At 40.5% G+C, this 25160-nt stretch overlaps 1 protein-coding gene across 7 annotated transcripts in view; it reads right to left on the bottom strand.

Annotated features, from left to right (window-relative positions):
• Nucleotides 1-25160, bottom strand: part of LOC123970341 (endonuclease V-like) — a 76136-nt gene that overhangs the window by 42534 nt on the left and 8442 nt on the right. For all 7 annotated transcript variants that reach the window (XR_006824938.1, XR_006824939.1, XR_006824940.1 and 4 more), the window contains exons 4-7: nucleotides 23544-23583; nucleotides 22574-22686; nucleotides 13114-13182; nucleotides 12802-12930 (exon numbers count right to left, since the gene is read on the bottom strand). Coding sequence is in view for 3 of the 7 variants with exons in the window: in XM_046048344.1 (XP_045904300.1) it covers nucleotides 12802-12930; nucleotides 13114-13182; nucleotides 22574-22686; nucleotides 23544-23583 (351 nt within the window). In the remaining 4 variants the exon portion in view is untranslated. The remainder of the gene's footprint in view (nucleotides 1-12801; nucleotides 12931-13113; nucleotides 13183-22573; nucleotides 22687-23543; nucleotides 23584-25160) is intronic.

The following is a 25160-nucleotide window of genomic DNA, read 5'->3' as shown; positions in this document are numbered from 1 at the left end:
CACACACACACACACACACACACACCTGGCTTTGGGCCAGTGGCCTGGGGCAGGTCTTTATCCTCCACCCCCCAAAGCCCCTTAAGCCCTACAGCTATGGCAGTCTGCTATACCCCCTCTTCCTTTCTATGTCCCCCCCTCCCTTTCCAAATGCACCTTACCTCACTTACGTTTTTCACACCAAATCCTTTTTATCACTCTAATCAGTACGCTTTCTCCTCCAGATCTCTATGCTTCCTTCTCTCTCCCCCCCACCTCAACCCACTATTTCGCCTCTCATCTACACCCTCTCTCACATATCCACCCCAGGGCTGCTCTTTCAACTCTCTCCAACCTTCCTCCAATCTCTCTGTGGAGGTCCAGAGTCCAGTGGCTGCAGCACCAGAATGTCAGACAGCCATATATTAACATTTAGACAGCCTCGGGGCCCAAAGGGGAGCTCCGGTTTAAATCAGTCACATCCTCTCTGCACGTTTAGAAAAGTTCTGCAAGCTGACTGGTTCCGCTGGCACCAGCGGAGCACCGGTGTCAATCTTCACGGATGTTTTACCCTGTGAGTTGTCCGACGTGACTTTTATGGCTGTGTAGGCTTCTCTGTCTTTCTCTCCCTTTTTCCTCTAAGACTTGTCTGTTCGCTTTAAATTCCACTAAAGACATTTTGTTGTTTGCCATCAGTGTCACACAAATGTGACATTCTAGCTGCTCTAAAGAGAACCACAACTAATGGGAATGTACGTGAACCATTGTAATCAATGGGCTGAAACTACAAATTATTTTTAATGTTGTTAATCTGTTTTTTATCAACTGTCAATAAAATGTTCAACAAAATGTGAAAAAAATATGAAAAGTCACAGTTTGCCAGAGCCCAGGGTGACGTCAAACAGCTTGTTTTGTCTGACTGACAGTCCAAAACCCACAGATGTTCAATTTACACAGAAAAGCAGTAAATCCTCCCATTTGAGAGCCTAGGGCAATATCGGTCAGTCCAGCACCCGGTCCAGACTGAAATATTTCCATAAATATTGCATGAACTGCCATGAAATTTGGTCCCCAGAAGATGAATGTTAATAACTTTGGTGATCTCTTGACCGTTCCACTAGTGCTTCCAGCAGGTTAAAAGTTTAGTTTCACCAATATTTTGGTTTATGACCAAATACCTGCAACACAAATGTCATTCCCATCAGCCACTGTATCTCAATAAACTAAGATGGTGAACATGGTAAACATTAAATCAGTTAACCAACATGTAAACATTGTCATGGTGAGCACGTTGCCATGCGAAAGGCAAGCAAAGTCCAAATTGAGCATGTCTGCAGACTTTTACGATCTACAACACATGGTCTAAATTGTATGGTGCAACTGCATTTAAGGCATGTCCAACTCAAATTTTGCACCTGAAATGGCGCATCATCTGGGCGCAAAGTACGTCGCAAGAGGATTGTATTTAATCTCTTAATTAATCATAGTAACATGCATTAAACCAATCAGTGTCATCTCCCATTCTCTTTAAAAGCCAGGTGCGCCTACGCCTGCACCTGCAGAAGTGTCGATGACTTTCTTTGATCATGAAGCCTAATGTTCGTCTACAGTTCTGTGGTTTATCACTGAAGTGTATGAACTACACTGCAGACTGACTCTTTATTAACAGTGACAAACAGATGCTCTTCTCCTCTATGAAACGTCTGTATCCCCACAGCTGTGCATTTCTATAATGATGAACTGGTCATCTCTCTCTCGTCCAGACACTGTCTCTCCCTCTTCATCTCCGTGCAGTGCTCATGCACTAGTCTGTTGTTGACGGTGTAGTTGCTGGGGCTGCTTTGACATATATGTCTGCTGAGGTGTAACATGTTCTCAAAAGGTTGTAAATTGTTATTAATAACTAGTTATCCTGTCCTCTCCGTGTCAGCGGGACATGAGCCAAACTAAAAAACCTGAGGATGTTTTTCATAATTTTAGGTAGTTTTTATCACACTGATGTTTAAGTGTCTATTTTATAAGTTTTAATTAGTTATATGGTGCTATAAAAAGGGGTTTGATTTCATCACTGACAGCTCAAATTGTAGTTATAAAATGGACAGGACGGACAAAGGGAAGTCTCTAGAGGAAATCAAATTAAACTTTTAGCTTCTGTAATACATTTTAGATGTTCTGATGATGAGGACAGTTGCTTTACAGCAAACAATTTCAATGTATGAACCTGGACTGTATGTGTGACCTTTTGGTCATTAGATCCTGACCGATCCAGGATGGGGCAAGATGGGGCCCTTAAGTCTTGTTGCTTGACAAATGACAACAGATAATCCCAACCGACTATACCCTACATGTAAATGTAAACAAACTACTATACAGCAGCTTACTTTGATAATATTTTTTCTAATTTAATAAAATTTCCTTAAGCCATGCAGTGTATAATACTGCAGAAAACTAATTTCATTTTTATGAATCAACACAGCAGCAGTGCGTCTGGTTTTTGATCAGCCCAAAAGGACTCATGTCACTCCATTACTCAGTGACCTCCACTGGCTCCCCGTGGCCTCCAGAATCAAATTCAAGTCACTAATGCTTGCATACAGAGTGACTACTGGGTCTGCACCCATCTACCTAAACTCCATGTAAAACTCATCTCTTCCGAGAACACTTCCTCTTATAACACCTCTAACTCCTAACATCTAACATGCACTTCCTGTGCTCTTCTTCTTCTATCCCCTACAATGATCTTGTATTGATTGCACTTTTAGTTTTGATTGCACTTTTTGTTAACTCTTACTTCCTTCCCTAGGTATCTACCCCATTGATATGATATGTGCTGTGAGCTCTTACTAGTATTTATTGCTGCTCTTACTAGTATGTATTGTCAGTTGTAGATCTGTAGTTGATGCTCTGTTGATGCTTGTATGTTGTTCCTCAAATGTAAGTCGCTTTGGATAAAAGCGTCTGCCAAATGAGTAAATGTAAATGTAAAAATGTAAGACAACCAGTATCAACTTCCTTAAATGAATGCTCCATTCTAGATTAAGTCACAGATAATTTTAATTTTAATTACTTTCTGAACATATTTTATGGATTTTTAAAGCTTACTATGTGTAATGTGAAATGTGTCCAGTGACAACCCCATAGAAAATTCTCACCTGCACAATGTGTAAATAAGCAAGTGTGGTGATGTCAGAGTGGTGTTTTCAGATAGCTGTGGTTCCCCCAAGTGGCAGTAAAGTCATTTAATGCAGCTTTAAAAGAAACCTGTTGCCAATCCACCCACAGCCTGGGGGTTTATGTCCTAAAATGTTTCTTAGTGTTTCAATTTAGTGATTCAAAAGGATATGCTGCTGACTTAATTTTTGCTTAATGGCAGATTCTTCATCTCAACGGGAATAATGATTATAAAAAATATAATTATATAATTATAAAATAATAAATTAATAAAACCAAAATGCAACTTACCTACCTAAACATAAAACTTAGCACATACATGAAAAATAATAGCAGTGAAGGGGGATCCATGTAACCACAAACAAGCACTGGAAGTTTCTAGTTATATCTTTTCTCACACACTACTTTAAAGTCATATTCTGTGTAACTCTGGAAGACACAGAAAATAGAGACATGTTATTATTCTTGCTTGCTGGGACTGCAGAGCAGAAAAAGGGAGGAGCACAGTGAAATCCCTGTAAGGATAATTCTTCGTAGTTAGCGAGTCTCGGAGGTCTCACAGAGTCTGGTACTTTTTTTGTTGCTGTCGGCAGCCTCGTTTGTGTGAATCGGCATGTGTGTGCGTGCGTGCTGGCGCGGCTCCATGTGTATGTGTATATGTGTGCGTGCTCGCTTGTATGAGCTGTGTTTGTGTTTCTGCAGAGGTGACAACAACCAAAAATACACAAGCTCTGCAGGCCTGAATTATTCAGAGAGTGGAGATGGAGCAGCGGGGGGTTGGGGGTGGAGATGGATGGATGGATGAGAGACGGCGGCGACTGAAGAGAAAAACAGTACAGTGAGGACGAACAAAGTCGGGGAGAAGGAGGAGGTGAGAGAAAGTTGAAAAAGTGGGGACTCATCAAAAGCATGCCACGCACAGGCTGGTTGTGGTAACATAAGACAGAACACACCCACCCACATACACACACATATAGAAAAACATACATTTTGTTATGGCCTGCTGGGTTTCAGAATTAATTCTTGCATCTGCAGCCTGCAGTGTTAAAACAAACAAACAATAAAAACAAAAAGTCTTGCTTCTTACAGACAAATATATCCCTGGTCCATCAGCCCTATCTCTCTCTGAAACACACACACACACACACACAAAACCACACTGCATGCCCCGTCTTCCCCCATATAGTCACAAACAAAATGCATTCCTGTCTCTTTTATTATATGCATGCGGCTCCCCATCACCCATCACTCACATTGAAATTCCATCTGTTTTCACAATCTGGGAGTGCAGCTGTGGAACTTTTACATTTCCTGTCTTCCTGCCCAGCATGGGGAGGGTGGGGGGTATGGAAACCCAAAATGGAGCATGGAGCCACATTTATCACCTCTTAGCAGGCAAATAGTACACATCCTATATCCAAAGAGCCTTACAGTACTGTGAAGGAAGAGGTTTTTAGCATGGATGGCTCTGTAGGGAGATTGTTTTAATGTTGCCATGGATACACATCAACTAAACACGAAACACAAGTCAGACCCCTGTGATAACTTCTTCTGATACTTCCAGGAAACAGTGTGCTAGAAAAGTAGAAAAACTACAAAGTGACTTTTTACAGTCTCGTATGAACTCATTTTACAGAAGTGTAAAGTGCACACCGGAAAACACAGAGAGCCAGCAGTGTACAGGTGCTGGGGAAGAAGAGGGAAAATAATTAGTGACTTCCGCTCAGTGCAAAGCACTCAGACAGAGAGGAGAGGTCTGGAAAAAGGATGTTACTGTACTTCTCAGGCAGAGTCCCATTACCAGAGGATGTCTTCCCATCAGTGTGTGTGAGGCAGGGGGTGGGGGGGGGGTAGGTAATGGCCGATGTAGACAGCATGTCGCCCAAGACACACATGACACAGCAATATAAATGTGCCTGTTAGGTGAGAACCAGCATCAGACCTGTCTCTGAAGCTTATCAGTCATCCAGATTGTTGTGACGAGTAGAAGAACAAAAATTGCTATTTTAGTCCAGTAGATGTTTCATCTGAGAGGCTTCATCTGTCCACTGAAATGACAAAGCCTCTTGAATGAGTGGTCAAGTGTGTGGAACCAATTTTAAACAAGTAAGAATTTTCTGGATGCATAAATTAAATAAACGTGATAAGCACAGAAATCTTGCGAGCAAAAATTCACACCATGAAAAATAATTAATGCCTCATAGTTTTGACTTCTAGGCAATGTGATGTATTCTCATTGTAGCGTTTATGTACAGAAATTCTGTTATTTTGGCTTCTCAGAGAGGAAGAGGCATCTGAAGCTGGTAGATTTATAGGGCGTTAATCTACAATTACATTACAACCGTTCTTTTTAAAAAATAATCTTTTGCACCAGTTTCCTAGAGGGCCACAGACAGGCCTGCCAATTCCAAGTGAGCAGAGTACCAGTATGTTTGTCAGAGAACATTAGCCTAGAGAGAATTAGGTTTCAGTTCTACTGCTATCCATTAAAGCTTTTAAATGAATGCCGAAGGAAGGAAGGAGCAGGAGATGTGCCTCTGTGTGTGTGTGTGTGTGCAGTACGTGTACAGGCTTTTATGTGCGTCTTCTGAAGGTCTGTGTCCACATGTTTTGTGTGTCTGTGTACAACAGCTCTGAGCAGAGAGGTCAGGAATCCGAGCTTCTAAACGCTGGGATGCAAGTTTCAAAGTTGAAAATGTGGGAGGGAAAAGTGAAAGAGTTACTCTTTTGGTAACACTTTATCTTACAAGTCTGTTGCTTCCTAATAATTTCTTGAAAGCATGTAAAGGGAAAGTAAAAAAAAAAAAAGGTCAGAGACTGTTGCTGTGGTCAAGTTGGTTGTGTTAAAAGAAAATATCGCTGCTCCTGGTATATTTAATGACATTTCAGTCTACATGAACTTCATCAGGTATCACAGTTTATCATATATACACAGATGCAGGGTAAATTATCCAATCAGAGGACCACAATTAAACTTCATATTGCCAAATGGTTAAAAAAGGCCAAAAGGTAAATAAGGCCAAAACTGGCAATATTCATCATTAATCATTCTCAGTGAATCACATGTAACATAATCTAAATGTATCTATATAACTCCAGACTGCCCAGAAATCAAAGAATTCGAAAAAACATTAGATTAATAAACTACAATAATAATAATGGCCAATAAAGGACCACTATTCTTAATTTAATTAATGCATATGAATAACCCCTCTTAGGCGGCAATTTAATGTGATGATTATTTTCTTTACTAATCATTTAATAATTGTGTCTGTAAAATGTCAGAAAATAGGGAAATGTGTCCTCAACTGTCTTATTTCTTCCAACCAATGGTCCAACACCCAAAGATATTAAGTTTAAAATGAAATAAAACATTAAATGAAACATTTAAAATGTGAATCAATTATCACAATAGTTTCCTAAACTCCACACTAAACAAAGAACAAGAAAACTAAATCCCAAGAACCTTTTATCGTCCTCTGATTGAATAATTTATCCAGCATCAATGCATAGAAGGAACTCATGGTGATTAAGAGGAATTTCCTTAAAATATCTGCTCTATTTTAACCCAAGTCAAAAATTAATTTATTATTGGAAATTTTATTCTTCATAAATGTTGAATTGTTGCTATGTACTGACTAAAAGACTCAACTGAACTGTGTCTCTATTTTACCTGTAGTAAAAATTCCACAGTTCTTCCCAGGGAGCTTCCCAGGGAATTATTAGGAAAGTACAGACCTGTAAAACAAGCGTTAATTTGGAGCTGCTCACTGGTGGAAACAGAGCCAAGTAGGAAACAATCACACATGCTCAGCCAACAACAGTACCTTAATTATTAAAGGCAAGATAAAAAAAAAGGGGTACAAATATGAATCCTCTGAACACATCTAAACAGTACATGCATTCTCTGTTTACTTCTGCAACATGAGCCCGATTTCACCCATTTTCCCTGCGGCTTTTTGAGGCCTGGAGTTTAATCTGCAAATATGAGGTATTATGTATTACAACACTGCTTCAAGATTAAAGTCAACTCTGCTAATCAGCATTAACAGGAGTCAGTCCCTCATCAGGTGATGGCGGCATGCCAGTAAAACCTTGTGTCAGAGACTTTAGTTTCTTAGAGACAGCGAAGCACAACCCACGGTATTCTTCTACAGGGATTGGATTGGCCACTAATGCAACAACCCTCTTATGTGTCAGCTTCCTCTCTCTGACCTTTGCTCGTCACTCTTTCACTGTCATGGCGACGGGAGTGTTAAGATGAGGATGAGTCGAGGCAGGTGTCTGCTCTCCTACTACTTCCCATCACATGTTTTCCTAAGCTTTATCAGGTGAAGCGTGGGATAAAGCAGGAGTGTGAGAATTTAATGGTATGAGGGGGCACGACTGAGATGGGGCGCGAACTAGTCTGTGTGTGTGTGTTTTAGCTTTCCACTGTGGTATACAAGATTCTGCTGCAGTGCTTTCATACATGAGCCTTCACTGCAGAATCCAACCATGATGTCATCTTTCCCTTTCATCTGTCTCTCGCTGAATCTCTTGCGCTGTGGAAGGAGGGGTTTATTTCAGCAACGGTGTAAAGTGAGAGGATCTTATTAGATAGTGTGGAGAACAATGGAGAAGAAGGGAAAAAAATAAAGGTTTAAATTGCACTTTAGAAAGTAAACACCCAGATGCTGCCGTGAAAAAGCAGCAGATCGCTTTACATTTACATTTGTAGTCCAATCTGAGGTTATTTGACAAAGTTCAGTATTACTCCCTGTGACTGACCTCACTTTTATGGAGTGCCCCCTTGATCTAAACAATGATTCATCAATTAGAAAAAATTGAATAACAATAACTGTTCCTGCAGCCCCATGAACACATTACAGAGAGCATCACTTTGCTTTGATATTAATATGTATCCAACGAAGGTTAAAGTCAAGGGCAACTGGACTTGGTTGAAGATACTGGAAGACGTTTCGTCCCTCATCCAAAGGACTTCTTCAGTTCTGACTGACTGGCAGGGAAACTCAGCTATTTAACCTCAGTGGGGTCGTTTGCCAGGGTCATCGATACCGCTGGTTCGTTAGTGGTCCTGGTTGCTGTGACGACAGTCGTTACAGTCGTTAGGACTACCTGTGGACCAAGACTGAACGACCATCGTTGGTATCTTCACCTGAGGCCAATAGGTTACGTTTGTTGAGTTTCCTGGGAAGTGATGAATATAATATGCTGTGCGTGTTTCAAAGACTGAATTAGTGGAGACGCATAATAAATGCAGATATTTCCATTCAGGGCACAAGGGCTCACTGAATGGTTTGATGAAAATTATGTGAATAAGCCGCTGTGGCCTTCACAGTCACCACATCTCAACACCCACTGGAGATTTCGGAGAGGCATGTTAAGATAGCGCTCTCCACCACCATCATCAAAACACCAAATGAGGGAATATCTTTAGGAAGAATGATGTCCACACCTCCAGAAGACACTTCTAGACTCTATGACGAGGAGCACTGAAGCTGTTCTGGAGGCTCGTACTCCATGTTGGGTTTTCCTTTAATTGGTCACATATCATACCAGTATTTCTACTGGCACTAATATTTAGCACTGTGAAAACCTTTCATTGCTTTTGCAGTTCTACTCTCCGTTTATTTCTACCTCTGTTTGTCCACATGAATGCCATATCTGCTACATTCTCTGCTCCTCCGGCGCACAGCTGATGCCATTAAGCACCCACAATGTTTCTCTCCTGAATGCATAAACATGTACTGTGTGCCCTTACCTGACAAACCCCACCGCTCCTCTATGTGTGTTCCGGTGGTGAACCACAACTAGACACAAACCACCACAACACACTGTCTGCCACAGACACCCTTGCAACATTTAGCTGCTGAGCATGCCTACTACTTTTGTTGGTACACTTGTTTGCCCTCAGTCTGCCATAATGAGAGTCTGGACAGAGGGGCAGAATACTGGAGCTCATCTTCTTCGATCTTTAAACTTCAAAAAGACAATTGTTACATAGTACAGACAGCCTTCCTCTCAGATTGACAGCTTTTTGATTTTTTTTTCCTTCCACAATCTGCGCCTAAGGTTTCACAGGCCTGAGAGACTCGAATCTTGCTCTGCCCATGAAAGAACGATGCAAACACAGAGTTCAACTCCGAACATGACACTCACCAGAACTGTATCTGTGAGGGTTTTTTTCCCTTTCTGTGATGTCAGCAGTAAAGAGAATAGAAAATATCTGAGAGAGACCGACGAAGAGGAAGAGAACACAGAGGCAAAAGTGGGAGATGGAGAGAAAAAATGGAAATGTGGAAGTCAGGGAGTAAAAGAGAAAGACAGAGGCAAATGGACAGAGGAAGGTGAGAGTGTCCCTGGTTCTCTCTGATGTCCACATTCAGTCCCTGCTGCTGCCGGAGCCGCCTCCTCCTCCCACCAGCTAAAACACATCCCACTCACACTTTGATGAAATACACACACACACACACACACACACACACACACACACACACAAACATATGAGGGAAAGAGTTAGCCACTGCTACTGCAGCTCCCCTGGTGAAAAACTGATTTTGAGGGAGGTGTGTGTGTGTGTGTGTGTGTGTGTGTGTGTGTGTGTGTGTGCGCAGTGGAAGAAAAAGCACACTGAACAGCAGAAGCGCAGCACAGCCTAGCGGCAGAAAGAAGAATCGCCTGAGGCAGGAGAATGGATCAGTTCAGGTCAAGTTATGTTATTTTTCTTCCCCAAAATAAACTGGTTATGTTTTTGAGACTCAACTTTGTCCAGCGTTTTTTTTTTAAAGAAAATGCAAAATGCTATCAATTAATTAAAACTGCCACTTGATGTACTCGTTATCCTGTTAACAATAAAATATCTAATTTATATATAATAGCCTTTTCAAACAGCTTTGAGACTGTCTTCATCAAAAACAATTGACAGCTTTGTCGGAACTCCAGCCTCAGCCTTTGAGTGTCCTCAAGCACTCTTGCTGTAATGAATCCATTCAGCTTTGCGACATCAACATTCTCCACGTCATTATATTCTACCTGTAGCAGCTTTAGTGTGCTGGAGGCATTCTGCATGACAGCTGGCTTCTGTCATGCAGAATGTCAAAACTTCTCCAGTAACCCTCTCATCAAACAGGAAATATCTTCCTTTATAAATGGGAGCACGGGTTCATCACACTGGTATCTTCTTAAGAAGGGGGAGGTGTACTTTGCCACCATGACAAAAAAGTTACCTTTTGCTGGGAAGAGATCGTCAATAATCAGCTTTAAATTACTTATTGTGTGGCTCCGGTACTTTTCCTTGTTTTGCAGCACTTATGTAGGTCTTCAAGAAGGACAGTATCTGAAGAGACCACTCGACCACCTCCACATTCTCCAGCCATCAGTGATGACAGAAATCCAGGCGGAAACTTGATGACCCAGTCGCTGTAGAGTAGCCACTTCAGGCTTGAGAGGGCGCTCGCTGTCTCCCAGTTAGTGGCTGCACAATCAGCTCTGAAGGAATTGTACAGAATACACAACAGCTCCCAAGCTACACCATTTTTCTTGCCAGTCTGAGTTTGTATGTTATTTATTTATTTTTATTTTTTTGCAGGAGTGAGAAAAGCTTCTAATTTACATTGGGGCCATCTATTGAGATCTGTATGAGGCTGTGGAAACCAACAACAGTCACAGATTCACTTTTCTCATGGATTTGGTCTGCAGTGTGATGCCCTGTGAAAAAGGAAGTACCTTTTTTCCACACAACAGTCATGCCAGTATCTTAAGTGGATGTCAAACTGACACTTCCTAATTTCACAGTTCAACCTTTCATAAAAAAAGCACATATCCCGATTTTTCTTTACCCTCTCCTGCATTAGTGACAAGAAACGGTGTGCTATGCCAAATGGTCCAAGGTATTCTGATTTCTTCTCCCCGCATGTGAACTGCTTTGAAATATCATTCAGGAGTAATGAAGTAATATTTTTGTTGCCCAACACATTTCTCTATGTTGGGTTTGAGGTAACAAAGTAATTTCAGTGTGTTTGCACTATTGCCTGCTGAGGGTTAGCTGTGGTTTCACCAGCTTCACTGCGGAGTGCTTCAGATGTCAGGTGGAAATAAGCCCCCAAGGCGGGACATGACCTGAGCTTTGAGAGGTCTTAATGCTTCTTGCTTTGAACATATTGGGGAAAAAATAAAGGATATGGCATACAACTGACCACTATGTTACCCAGGTAAGTAGAATAAGCTCCATAAGTGAAGTATAACCGTACCTAACATACTTAACATTAAATTAATTATTGCAGTAAATGAGTCTGTACTCATGACTTGATGTGTTTTTAAAAGCACCGGGGGGAACAACTGGTGTATGGACAGCCTTCTTTAGCGTGTCATTATTTTAAAGAAAAACAGCTCCTGACCTGAGAATTTTATGGGAAAGCTCAGTGTCACATAACCCGCTTAACTTTTCACTTGCTAAGTAGAACAAAGAGGACTAGGTAAGTAAGTAATGTTGACGCCCAAATGAAACCTCAAGTAAAGTTGAAAATCTTACAAGAATAGATCTATCTTGCTAGCAAAATGAGGTAGGCCACACAGACTAGCATTATCTGGGTTAGCTCGCTGAACGACAGTCTGTCGCTGAGCACCGGCTCTTGTTTCATAAACAGACCATTAAATTAGCAAGATAAAATGCCAAAAATCGCCATCTTTTCTGTGGCTCCTCTCTGAAACCATTTTTTATATTATATTTATTTATATACAGCCTGGCATGATGTTGCTAAACAGTACTAACAAAATCCATCTGTTTTTTTAACTGATGAGTAGGTACAATTGCTAGCTGGCTGCCCTCAGTGTGCATGCACGCACAACGTCAAAAGGTCAGAGGTCGCCCTCATGACACTGGGAATGGAAAAACGCATCTTTTTCAATTTAGCGCCCATGTCAGTGAATGTAACTCAGTCCGTCTGGTGTGAGATGCCAGGAGACAACAGCCAAATATGACAAGAACTTTTCATTTCAAATATTAATTGTGAATTGATTGTGTAGATGAAACACCACATCATTTTGAAAATCAAGCCTTTTCTAATAAGTATATTCAAATTCAAGCTTTTTCCTAAACTTGAAAACCTAACGCTTAAAATTACGCTTTTTACAAACTTTCAAGACTTTGTACGAACCCTGATAATAGCAACAGCTACAGCATGGTTAACATGCTCCAAGGCACAACAAGTGATTTGTCTGCAAAATGTCTTTACGGTCATACTGTAGTGAAACTGTGTGCATGTTTTCTGCTTTGCTACTGGAACTTTAAAAAAGTTCCAAAATCCTCCCAAAAATCAGAGCATCCCTAATTTGGCATCATACATTGTTCCCCGTTTTAGACTCCCAGGCCCTGCTGCTGAACAGCACCACACAGCATGGTGCTCACACTTCCCCACTTCACAGCAGGACGCTGTTACACAAGTGATGAGCACTGCTCGCTCTCCAACGCAGAGCTCTGCCTCGCAGCTGAGCAGATCTTTTGTTTAATCTGATCACTAAATCTTTTTCTTCTTGCTCTGCCTTTTCTACAGGAAGCTCTGCCTTACAGTCCTAATTGGTGAACTCATGTTGATTGACAGTGTGTGTGTGTGTGTGTGTGTGTGTGTGTGTGTGTGTGTGTGTGTGCACCTGTCTGATGGGCTCTGGGACTCTGTAGCGACAGCAGGAGTGTGTGAGGCGTACAGCTGTGTCCACGCTGATCTTGTGGCCAACAGATACATACACCGGCTTAGAGCTCTTGTCGGAGCTTCGCAATGCCTGGACACAGAGAGAAATGTCTCAAGCAACAAGCTCTGTGATTGTGATCGTCATGCACATTTTGTTGAGTTTGACATTTTGCAGGGTGGGTATTCTTCGAAGTCAGCAGCAGCAAAACAAAACAAAAACCTTTGTTAAAAGTATTTGTTTCGGTTGTTTTTGTGTGTCTGTCTTTTGCCGCACCTTTCCGAGCACTTTGCCTGAGGCGGCTGTGAGTGGGAAGCTGTCTCCTCCTTTCTGCAGAGCAGCTATCTGCAGAGTCAAAGAAACAAAAATCAAAGTCACAAAAGCATACAAATACAAAAAGCAGCAAACTGCTCCCTTCTTATTCTTTAACCTCTGTGTGACTTGACTTTCATGTCCATATATTTGGAACTGTGGTATGTTTTAAAACTAAAACCAATATTTACTGTCTTCATATTTGTTTTCTTAAAATAGAGCTGTCAAAAATGTTGACAACCTGATGAAAATGTTGTTAATGTGACTCTGCCTGTTACGTGTCAACTTCAGCGACATACCCTACCGTGGACCAGGTTTACCATTCTACTTTGAAGAAATGCAAGACTAGGTAGGTCAGAGGCATCATAAGATCATGCTGAGAATCAGCAGGCAGTTGTTACTTTTTGTCAACTTGTCAAAAGTCAGTCCAACATTTTTGAAAAAAAAAAAAGTATAAAACCGACAAGCATGTTGAAAAAACCCCACACACATTGTATGTATGTTAATGTCAGTCAAACAGGCTTAATGAAATAATTTTAAACTATGAATAAATGAGCTGCACCCCAAGAAGAACAAAGCAACTCAAATTCATGATGATTAATATTCATACATGAGGTTTTTTTTTAATGCTTTGATTTTACAGCGCTCAGAATATATTATTTTAAAATCTAATACCACTGTTCAGTGTATTCCAAAAATGCTGCATATGATTGCAGGGATTTTTTTTTTTTTTACCCAAAACAGGTGTATTATCATACCCAAATTACATTAAAATCAGCAGAGGGGGAAAAAAACAAGCAAGAAACTGTGAGGATGATTATCGGGTCCAACCCAGGCATAGCTCAGAAAAACTGCAAAAACTGCAAAAAAAAGATAAGCGAAAACATGGAAAACAGATGCCTCTTCCACGGTACAGATGTTTTATACACGGGAATGCGCTCTGGATGTGATTCTCCAAAGAGGAAAAGAAGACATTCACGAGTCGAGCACTAATGATGAAGCCGAATTTATTGAGGGCATCCAGAACAGGCGTGTAAGCATTAGTAAATTATGTACTTACTTTGGGTGATAATATGTATACAAAGAAGAAAAAAGTAGTTTTCTACATACACTAGTTAGTGTGTGTGCACACATACAGCAGTGAGAGGTTGATCAGTGTGAGTTTAGAAATGTTTGTAGCAGGTCCTCTGGATGTTTGTTATGTGAGAGCAGGACTGAACAGGACTAACGCACATCCCCCAAGTGTCAGGTGTGCAGAGGTCGCAGTAGCTAGAGCCCTCTAACGCCAACTCTGTCAACCTCAGAGCAGCCACAGCCTGCCACAGGACGGAGCAGAGGTCACGCAGGCAAAGAAGCCTAAAAAGGCAGTATAAGGAAGGAGAAAGTGCACACACAAGGCATGTGTGGTGTCTCTCTGCATCAGTGTGCACTGTAAATGCCATGAAACATAGCACAACTTACCATACAAGGCATGGTTGATTTCAGAGTTGTAGGGCACAAAATGCCTGTTATTCAGACCTCTGTTTAAAGTCTATAATAGAAAACGGACTTTATGAGGCTGTTTGTCTGTCTGTTGTTACCACTCTGTGGTCTCGCTTAATGTCTCGCCCACAGCACTATCTGACCGGTTACACGTCACAAGTAATAGCCTAATAAAACTGAAGGTGTTGTGCCACAGATGGGCAAAGAGACTGGAGCTTCTCCAGTGAGTCTGTACGATCTTAACACAACTAATATTAGGTTACACCTTATTTATTGACATCACTGGATAGCAGAGTTTGTGCTGATTTAGGGGATGACACTTGAAGATACCATAAAATCTCACTTTACAATTAGCAAAGAAAAACAAAGAAACGATGGCATATCTGAACAGTGGTCTATGGTAGGCTCTAAAGGGTTAATTACAACGTGTTCAAAGTAACATCGATGCAACAGCGCCCCCTATAGTCACACTGTGACACAGAATGACCGTCGGTTTCACAAGTAAAAATAGCTGTCACTAAGACTACGTTTACACTGCAGGTGTTAATGCTCAATTCCGTTTTATTGCACAGATCTGATTTTTTATTTTATTTTTTTTAATGACTGTTCACGTTATATATTTATATAATTTGTAAGCAAATGATGGGCAAGGACAAAGAGCCATATTTTTTATTATAATTTGATTATATTCCATATTTGAGGCTTCTGCTAGAGCAGAATTGTGATGACGGTCGCTCTAGAGTGACGTCAAAGTCTGTGTGTCCAGACTGAGGTCGCATTTGTAAAAATCCGGCGTGTATCGGACTTGGGCCACATATGAAAGTGGCCCAAATCAAAACTGGAAAAGATTAGATTCCATGTGAATTGTGCTGTTTATAAAAAAAAATAAAATCAGATCTGAGTCACATATGAGCCAAATAAAATCAGATCTGAGTCACATATGAGCCAAATAAAATCAGATCTGAGTCACATATGAGCCAAATAAATCAGATTTGGGTCACTTTGGCCTGCAGTCTGAATATATATATACTCAGTGCCTGGACAGGGGCCCAAAAAATTTGATTGGGACAACCCTAAGGGTAATATCTTATTGTCTTGTGTAAATTAACCTCTGATGAGGGGGGAGAAGATAGAAAAGCACTGTATGACCTTTAATTAGCATTTTACCAACTCCTTTGATAGCTGCCACCAAGATGCTCGCAGTATTATAATACTCTTTCAGGCTGAGAAGATCTGCCCAGTGCAATCATGACTTCCATACTGGCCTCCTAGTCTAGTCCAATATCAGTCAAACAAAGACAAAATAACCCAACAATAACTCAAATCTTGCTTGATGACACTGACTGGCTACAACTTTCTATCTAATAAAAACCCTAGATTAGACTAAAGCTGGAAGATACTTCTATGTGTGACCATTTGATGACGAACACGAGGTAACTGCATTTTAAAAAGACCTTTTCAGTAGGAACCAAAGTTTTAGTCTCACAGTCAAAGAGACGGTGCAAAGTCAGATGTAGTGATGTGGGTTATGGGCCAGAGTGATGAAGGGAGCTTAGCCTCCATGATGGATGGGGTGTCTGCTCTACTATGACTGATTACAGCAAGCAGCCAGCAGGGAGACAGGAGGGGCGGCACAGGGCCTCCGTTCCCGGTTGGGATGAGGCCAACAGAGTGTGTGAGTGTGTGCGTGAGAGAGGGAGAGAGAAAGGTTTGGATCGTATGAAGCAAGAGCAGGACTGTAGCCAGAACAGCACAAGTCAGAAAGACAGAGCAAGTCATCAATAACACACTAGTTTGAGTTACAGCCAGGCTATCAGTGTGAAAAAGAGAGACAGAGAGGGGGAAAAATAAAGAGATGAGAGAGAAAGTTAGAGGGAGAAAGAGGAGAAAGACACTGTAGGTGAAGAGAGATGAACAGAGGTAGAAAGAGAGGAGGGGAAGACGAATACAGAGGACATAAGATCTGAAGGACACCAAGGAACTTCAACAGCAAGGATATAATTTTCACAAAGTGCATCAGGGACAAAGAAAATACATTTTTTCTCCTTACATCCTTTTGTTTTGTCTCAGTATGGTGTGTGTTTTTGTGTAAAAACATTCTGCACTCCTTTACATTTACATAAGACTGAGCAGGTAGAAACAGGCTTTTTTTGTTCAAGGATACTTCAAAAGGATACATACATCCTTTAATGGACACTAGCTGTTGAGGGGACTGTACTTTCTAAAGAATCTTAGCTAATCACCTGCTCCATTATTTACTCCTCATCCGACTTGTATCAAGAAGTTTTATCTCCCTTCTCAAACTACAACTTCATTTTTTCAACTTTTTAGGAAATAGTTCTTTCTGAGAGTGAGAAGAGAAGATTGTCGCCTGTCGTTAATGCCGTATTCATGTTATTGTTTAGATGTAATTGAAAACAACAAAGTCAGAAAAAACGATTGTGTTCAATATCACCCACTTGGTGAAAAGAACTACAGAAGAAATGGTGGTAAAATGACTTCATCGCTGGCAGAAGTACAGAGCTACAATGAAGATGTGGTTAGCCTAGCTTAGCCTATATTTTATAGCTTAGCCTATATTTAGCCTTATATTTCCTAAAATGCTGAACTAATTTAAACGAGTGCTCAAGGTTGAATGAGCCTAAATTATTGGTTAAGACAAATGAGTTTCACAATTTAACTTTTTCAATACAGACAATCTCTTTAACCACTAGGTCATCGTGCCACAGATGTGTATGTGCACTAGACATGCACACAATACTTAGATTTTGTTACATGAATACCACTAAGGCTCTATGCAACCTGCGTTTGACATCCACACATGCCTTCACTCTTGAGGCTCGCACATTTAATTATAGCAACTCAGAGAAAAATCTCTCTCTAACCTTCAGAGTCACTTCTCAGACTGCACATTGGTTTTTGAAAATCACAAACTCAGTCTGATATCTACTTGAGTATGGCAGCATATTGCTTGTCAGTGGTACGTGGCGGTGTGCCTGCAGATCTGGTAATGGCTAATCTTATTTCTAGACGGCTAATTTTCTGAAATTCGGTATGGAGCCTGATATGGCTTATGTTTCACAGATTACTTCACAGCTAATTTCCCACCACGCGCTCAAACGCCAAAGCTGGTGTTGACTTGAAGCGTCGCAGTTCTGTGCGTGCCTGTGGACAAATTATACGGAGCCCCAGAGAGTGACAATTACATCAATATGGCTGGGAAGGGAGTTCTAAAATTTCACGCACAGGAAATAATCCAAAGCTAATAGCTTGAGCCCAAAGATGCAGCATGGGCGTGTAATGCTGACGGTACCTGTTACTTAAAACGAACATGTCCAAGCCGCTAGGATTTTGGCAAAGAGATAGTCATCAGTAGATATGCGAGTCTGCACATCATGTTCTGTGTATACAAAGAGATCAGATTCCTCCCCACTGCAGAGACGAAACAACATTTTCTGACGCCAAAGCCACGAGCACTAATTGAGGGAGATGGATACCCTCCTCCAGAGGACTGAATTAGCATGTTACACTACTACATGAAAACCACTGGGGTTATAAGCAGAGAGTCTTGCCTGCTAATTGAGTTAGCAGTGGATCGGATGATTGCTAGAGCCATCCATGCTGATTGCCTTTGAAACTTTTGAGTGGCGCTTGTCATCTTCATTACAGGAAATGCCCATCACTATTCTTCTACAGTTCGACATGCATACTGATATTTTTCTTAGGGAAAGCGCTTGAGTTCAGCTTCTCTCACCATGTTTGTGTTGGTTTGATCAGGTTAAGTTCACATGTAGTAGTTATGGAAATGTGCATATCTAATCAGAAAATGAAAATATGTTTATAGAATTCCTTAGCAGAAACAGACAACAACAACAAAGCTCAAAGAAGCAGGTACCAGAATCTACCTTTATCTCCAAATCCTGCTAAATTAGAAAAAAGGACAATTTACTGTTTATCCTCTTGTTTTAGACTCTAGCCAGACTGCTGTTCATCAGGCAGATTTTACTTCAACTTGTTTTTATACTTTCCTAAACAGGTCACCGAGGCTCCAGACTGAAAGAAAGTGAACATTTGCATATTAATGAAATCCAGTTTTTTGCTGTCCCACAGGTATACTTTGACCAATAGGTATTTGTTCCAGCTTGATTTGTATTCAAAAAGCCACAATGGCATTAGCTACACAAGGAGGCCTTGGCTTGCAATAAAAGTCACACTGTCAAAACAGCTTACACACTTACACAAACCCACACACACACACGTAATTGAGGATTCTGTCCTTTGCTTTGTCCCTCAATGACATTTCTTGGCTTTTTTAAGAATTCAGCATGCAATAAACACAACAGAAAAAAGTGTTTACACTTTGATAACTTAAATAATTAATCTGTTGACTCATGTCAAGGCTGGCAGTTTATGTGGGGAAATTGATGTTGACATCTTTGTAAATGCACTGACTATGAGTCACAAATAGGGATGGGGATCGATACCCGGTTCTAAAAGGAACCGGTTCCAAAATTTCTCGAAACCCACAAATCAATAAGGTTCGAGCTTATCGATACTGCTATCGAGACTAGCGGGTCTTATAATGTAACGTTATGTCTCAAGCATCAAATCAGATTTAACTTGAAACAAGATTAATAAGAAAACTAATGTTTATTTAGAGATGGCACCGAAACGCGGTATTAAACGGGCCCAGGACTGTTTATCATCAGGCTGCAGCCTCTGCTGCTCTCTGTCGGCTCCTACATCCACAAACACAGCGGCCAGCAGAGAGAGACGCCGCACCGTCACGGTGGAGACGGTGAAGTTAAGTTAGCTCCAAACTAATCGAGTCGACGACAGCTACTCTCGTTACTGTAAGTACGTGCAATAAATCCTTTGCAAGTAAAAAGACGATACTTTATCAATATAGTCTCGTCATGTAGAAAGGGTTCATTTAATCATCTCTGTACTCAGTCTGTCATCCTGTATGTTCTATACAAGCACAGCTAACGTTAGCTTGGCATTAGCCAAATGTTACAAACTAGCTAAATAGGAAGCTGTCTGTCTGTGGCATAGACTGGACTTTAGTTTTAAAATTTGGCACACTGTTACAAACTCAGCTGCTGGCTGATACAGACTGATGTCTGAGTTTTTATTCTTTCTAAACGTCACTCACTATTGTGATGTCAGATATTGAGTTTATATATAGTGACTTTGCTGTTGTAAACATTAATGTTGCTGCTCTAGAAACAACATTTAGCTCTATTTAAAATATTAAATTCTAATCCTATAATTAATTTAAAAACAACTAGGGCAGTTAATATGCTCACTTCAATATTTGTTTATTTATCGCAAGTCATATGTCATGTCAGTATATAACAATGTTATCGCACATTGAATATTTTCCTCATAGCGTGCAAGCCTTGTTGAGAATTTATTAAGAGAACATATTATTTGTAAGGATTAATAAGTTAACATTTATATTCATAAAACTGTTAATCTGTTAAATATGTAGTTAAAAGGAGAACTGCATTTCATTTAATTTCATTTGGAGTTACATTAAAAAGGGGACTTCATTACCCAGGAGGCTCTAGTAAAGGGGAGTACGTGAGGTGATGACGTCAGTTGTGTGGCCGGAAGTAATGCTGTAACTCTTGTTTTAGCAAACGCTATACGTATATTTTTTTGGCCTTTGTTCACTTACTAAAGAACGTCTAAATGGGATTAACAGTCTCGCTTCGTCATTTGTAGTTAAGAACTGATTTCTGCTACAGGCCTACCTGATGCCTGTTGGATCTGATCTTGCCAAATAAGCGTCACCAAATAATAGTAAAGTATCGATAGTGGTATCAATAAAGAATCGGATCATTAAGCAGTCTCAATATCAATAAAAATTAACAATCCCCATCCAGAGTCACAAATATATATTACAAGTTGTAAACACAAAACACGATCTACAAATAGATGCAAAATCCACAAACACATCATGATCCACAAGTAGAAATCAGCGACTTGAAAACCAGAATTTGAAATGAAATTTTGACGCAACTGCAAGACACTTGCAGACAAACAGTATAACAAATTGTCAACCCACTGTTTAAAGACAACATTCTGTGCATTGCTCAGCATTCAAGCGTCAAATCTACATTTGTCGATCGCAGTTGTCTACAAATAATTTTTACTCTGTTTTGCCATTGACAGTGCAAAAAAGATCCACAAATGCAGTCAACCAATTTAGGGTATTGCTTGCTATGGGATGTCACGGTGAGGAGGCCTTTCAAAATAAGAGCTGAAACTATTAGAACGTGTACATCTTCTCTACATCGAATCCTGTGTGTGTTCATGTGCGTCCATGATAACTTAAGTGCTGAATAATTATCCCCTTTAGTTTGGTTGGTGAAGTGTGCCTTTGTATACCAGTTTAATATTTGCGTACTTTGTATGCTGCGGCCCCATTTCTGCTGGTGTGCATTTCTCCGTGTGGTCTGGAAAGATTGTAGCATGGTGAGTGCAAACTAATTACTCTCACAATCTCTCCTGTACTGTATAATTGTAGAAATTATTATTATGATGGTGATGACTGTTGTGTCTTCTTACATTTAATCTTTTTTGTATGATCTTTTAATATTATCATTGATATTATTATTCTCTTTAACTTTATAGATATATGTATTGTGTTTTTTTATCCTTGACCTTTCCTCCCCTATACTCTTTATGTTAGTCTGTCCACATTTACTAGTGTTTAGGTCAGAGCTGTGAGATTGTTTTGGTGTTTTCCTCTCTTGTTCATTCAAGGCTGAGAGAGGATCTCTGTTTCCCAAAACATAGCAACCTAGACTGTGTAAACGATAATGCATCCCTTTGCTCGGGGCCAGACGCCCGAAGCCGCCCTAGGCGGCAGGTCTCTGGACCAGCTGTATATGTGTTTTAGTACTTCTGTTTATTCTCTTTTGTTAAATAAATTCTTCAAAGACAACGGTTGGTTGTAACTCAATTATTTGCTCAACCCCTCACCAGGAATATAATTTCCACGACAATGACTTTCTCTTTTCTGTGTTTTAATAGTATATTTGTATTTTTGTTTGATGATGGCAGGTTTTGTAAATGTATAAGCCTTCAATATTAAGTGTGTTGAATATGCAGCGGCTGGGGATGGAGGAAACACGACAAAATACGTGACCCACGTAGTATTCAAGTATGTAACATAACTGCACAGGAAAATACCACAGTGACCCATTCACTACAGTAATATTACTTACTGAGGTCTAACTGTTATAAAGTGTGGCAACAATCTCATTCATAATATTTATTCTAGCTCACTAACGTTAACTGTTTCGTTATCATCCAATACATTTAGCCGTGCTCACATCGCTGAGACTCTGGTGAAAGATCCACAGATAGTAATGTTACTGAAAAGCAGCAGGTGAGCTAACACCGATGTATCATGTCGGCTAAATGCAACGTTATATTGTAAGGAGCATGGATTACTTCACCCTCAAGCTGATAAAAATATTAGTATAAGGTTGCAGTGGGAGTTTACCTGAGTTTCCAGCATGTTGTGTGAAGCTGTCTCCCTGTCTGTCTATAGCTGCTGTCACACTGCCTTATTTTGAGTATTGTGCCAATATGCCGGCTCGCTGTGCTGTATGAGCTGGGAGCGCTGAAATAACAGAGCATGAACATGTCTGTGTGAAAAGCCGCCAGCACGCCTATGTTTCTGTGTTGATTGTGGGATCTCTGTATGAACCGCACAGCTAGTGGCAGCTGAAAACTACATATTGCTCCTTTAACACATCCACTGAATAAACTCTGAATTGACTTGAGGTCTGTTAAATCACCCACAAGAAATGTTGTACCACTAGAGTTTTGTGTAATATTGTGTTTTGTGAAATGGGCAAAAGGGGAAAAACAGATTTACTCTGAGATCATGTCTGGCAAAAAGGTAGTCTAAAATCTCTCTCACCTGTGACTGGTGCTCCTCATTCTTGTACACACCCTGCACCTGCAGCAGATTCTTGGCCACGCCCACACACGGAAGCCCCGACAGCACTCCAAGATGACACGCCAGACCGAACTCTGCAGGATTCAAGCAGTGACAAGGTCAAATCTAGACCGCAACCAAGCTTGAGTTTTTCTTGACACAATACCATTGACTTTGTATGATACAATAAATAAATATTTTATGACGTAAGACAAAATGCTGCTGAGGCTTCTAGAGTAGAGAGAGAGATATAAGACAGTTTGCACAATGTCTCCAACTGACCTACACAGTTTCTTGGGCTCACCTTGAACTCTTTACAAGTGTTTTTTAATAACTTCAGGTGGATCCCAATCCAAATATCTAATTTAATAACATGATATCACTGTACGTTCACTGTACTGTCAAATGTCTCTTGCAGCCAGATACATTTAAGATAAGGCGTGTATTCCTTTGTCTTGTTCTCCCTCTCCGTCTCTCTCCTGCTACTACAGTTAACATCACAACAACAGCATGTCTTGGTGAACTAGAAAATAAGCTGAATGTCCGTGGGCAAGTCACTTAAAGTTACCTGACACACAAATCATGGCTAAAATAGTGTTGTGTGGCGGGGTGGGGGCAACTTTCTTTGTTTCCCATTTACAGAGTCAGGGCTGTGTGCAAGCATGAACTACCGACATGTCAACAAACTGTTGACAGAATGGCTACAAATACATAACACAGCCAAAGTAGCTAATTTAAGTTTATTTATCTGGTGTGACGACAGGGTTAGCACTGGGGCTAACCACTCTGGAATAATGTGTGAACACTCCTGTTTCTGCCAACATGAACACAGAATCACACCTACGTTATTAATGAAAAATAATAAATATATCTGTGCTTTTCTCTCATGATGCATCCCGCTGCAAAAAAAAAATAAAATCAACAGAGGGCATTATAGACCAGCTTTACTTACCTCTGTAGTGGAAGAGACCATTCCCATCCACAAACACCACCTGTTGAGAGGGCACACACACCGAACATAATTTATTGATAGTACAAAATAAAGCTAGAGCTGTTAACTGTTTTAAATAGCAAGTAAAATGTGTTCTTCTAAAGGGCTGTGAGTTCTGGGCTTGAACTGTTCAGCATTTGTTCTTAAACACTTTTCCAAGGTTCTAGGCCTTTTGTACAGCCCTGCAGGAAAATCACAGGTGTAATGAACGTTCAAGTCTTGTTTCAAGTTAAATCAGATTTTTATGCTTGAGACATGACATTACATTATAAGACCCGCTAGTCTCGATAGCAATATCGATAAGCTCAGACCTTATTGATTTTTGGGTTTTGAGAAATTTTGGAATCGGGTCCTTTTAGAACCGGGTATCAATCCCCATCCCTATTTGTGACTCATAGCATTTACAAAGAAGTCAACATCAATTTCCCCACATGAACTGCCAGCCTTGAAAGTTCAAATACCTGCTGTGAAGCTTTCTTCAAACTTATCTATGTCACCAGCTGCTATCACTGTCTGGTACAATGTCCGATGTAGAGTATGACAAAGCAGAGCAAGTTTATCCTGAGTTTCAAAAGTTAAAGTTAGTTAGAGCCTCAAACTGGTATTCTAACTCTGCCACCTCCCACACGGATGAATTCTTGAAGCCAAGTCACCGGGAATAACTCACTTCAAATGTTGCAGATAAAGGGAGCAGTGACTGCATCTGTCCAGGGCTAAATGTCAGTGGAAGTAAAACTGAGTGTATGTGGTGGGTGAAAAGTGTGTGTGTTTCTGTACACCTGCATGCATGGTGACAGAGTGACAGAGTGTGAGGGAGCGAAGGAGGCATGTGGGCTGCGACAGATAGAAGTGAGTGGGTGAGGATGAATTAGCTGCGACTTTTTGAGAAACAGAGAGAGAGGGAGAACAGAAGAGCTTTGTCACGGTAGCTGTAATGTATTCTGTGTGTTTAAATGTGCACAAAGTAAGGTAAGGTTTACACCATTTAAACACAGCCAATCATGTCAATCTTGTTAGGTTTGTTTCCACTCACTCATCTCTTCAGTTCATCCTTGATAGCTAGAAAATGAGTGACCAAAATCCACAGCCTCATATGTACTTTAAGATTAGGGCTAGCATTGCAAGCCGAAATGCTAAAATTTGCATGTAACTTCAGCATGAGCACAGTTAGTATAACTGTGCTCATGCTGAAGTTACATGCAGTTAGCATGGTATAACGGATACTAATACTAATTCCAATTTCTAAGCATGTTGGCAAGAATTATTCCTACAAACGCTACTAAAGCTAATGTGTATCTTATTTACAAAAGAAGACACATTTAAATATTTCATTTTATTAGTTTATCCCTTTGCCCAGGATTTCTGTGCAGCTTCTCCAGCTGTAGCACAAGTTGCCAGATAAAGTTGGTAAGCACAATTTATTTTGTTTTCACGTTTCTGTTTATGCACAGGTTAAACAACTGAGATATAAAGTGTTAATAAGTGAGCTTTAGAGTCCTATCATAAGCATATTTTTAAACGTTGGACAGAGCCAGGTTAGGTCCCCCTTCCTGCCGGTCTTTTTGTTAAGCTAGGCTA

The sequence above is a fragment of the Micropterus dolomieu genome, linkage group LG04, assembly GCF_021292245.1.
Source record: "Micropterus dolomieu isolate WLL.071019.BEF.003 ecotype Adirondacks linkage group LG04, ASM2129224v1, whole genome shotgun sequence".
NCBI classification, from domain to species: Eukaryota; Metazoa; Chordata; class Actinopteri; order Centrarchiformes; family Centrarchidae; genus Micropterus; species Micropterus dolomieu.
Note: the sequence above shows the minus strand (reverse complement) of the source record. Positions and strands in the feature narration are given on the sequence as shown.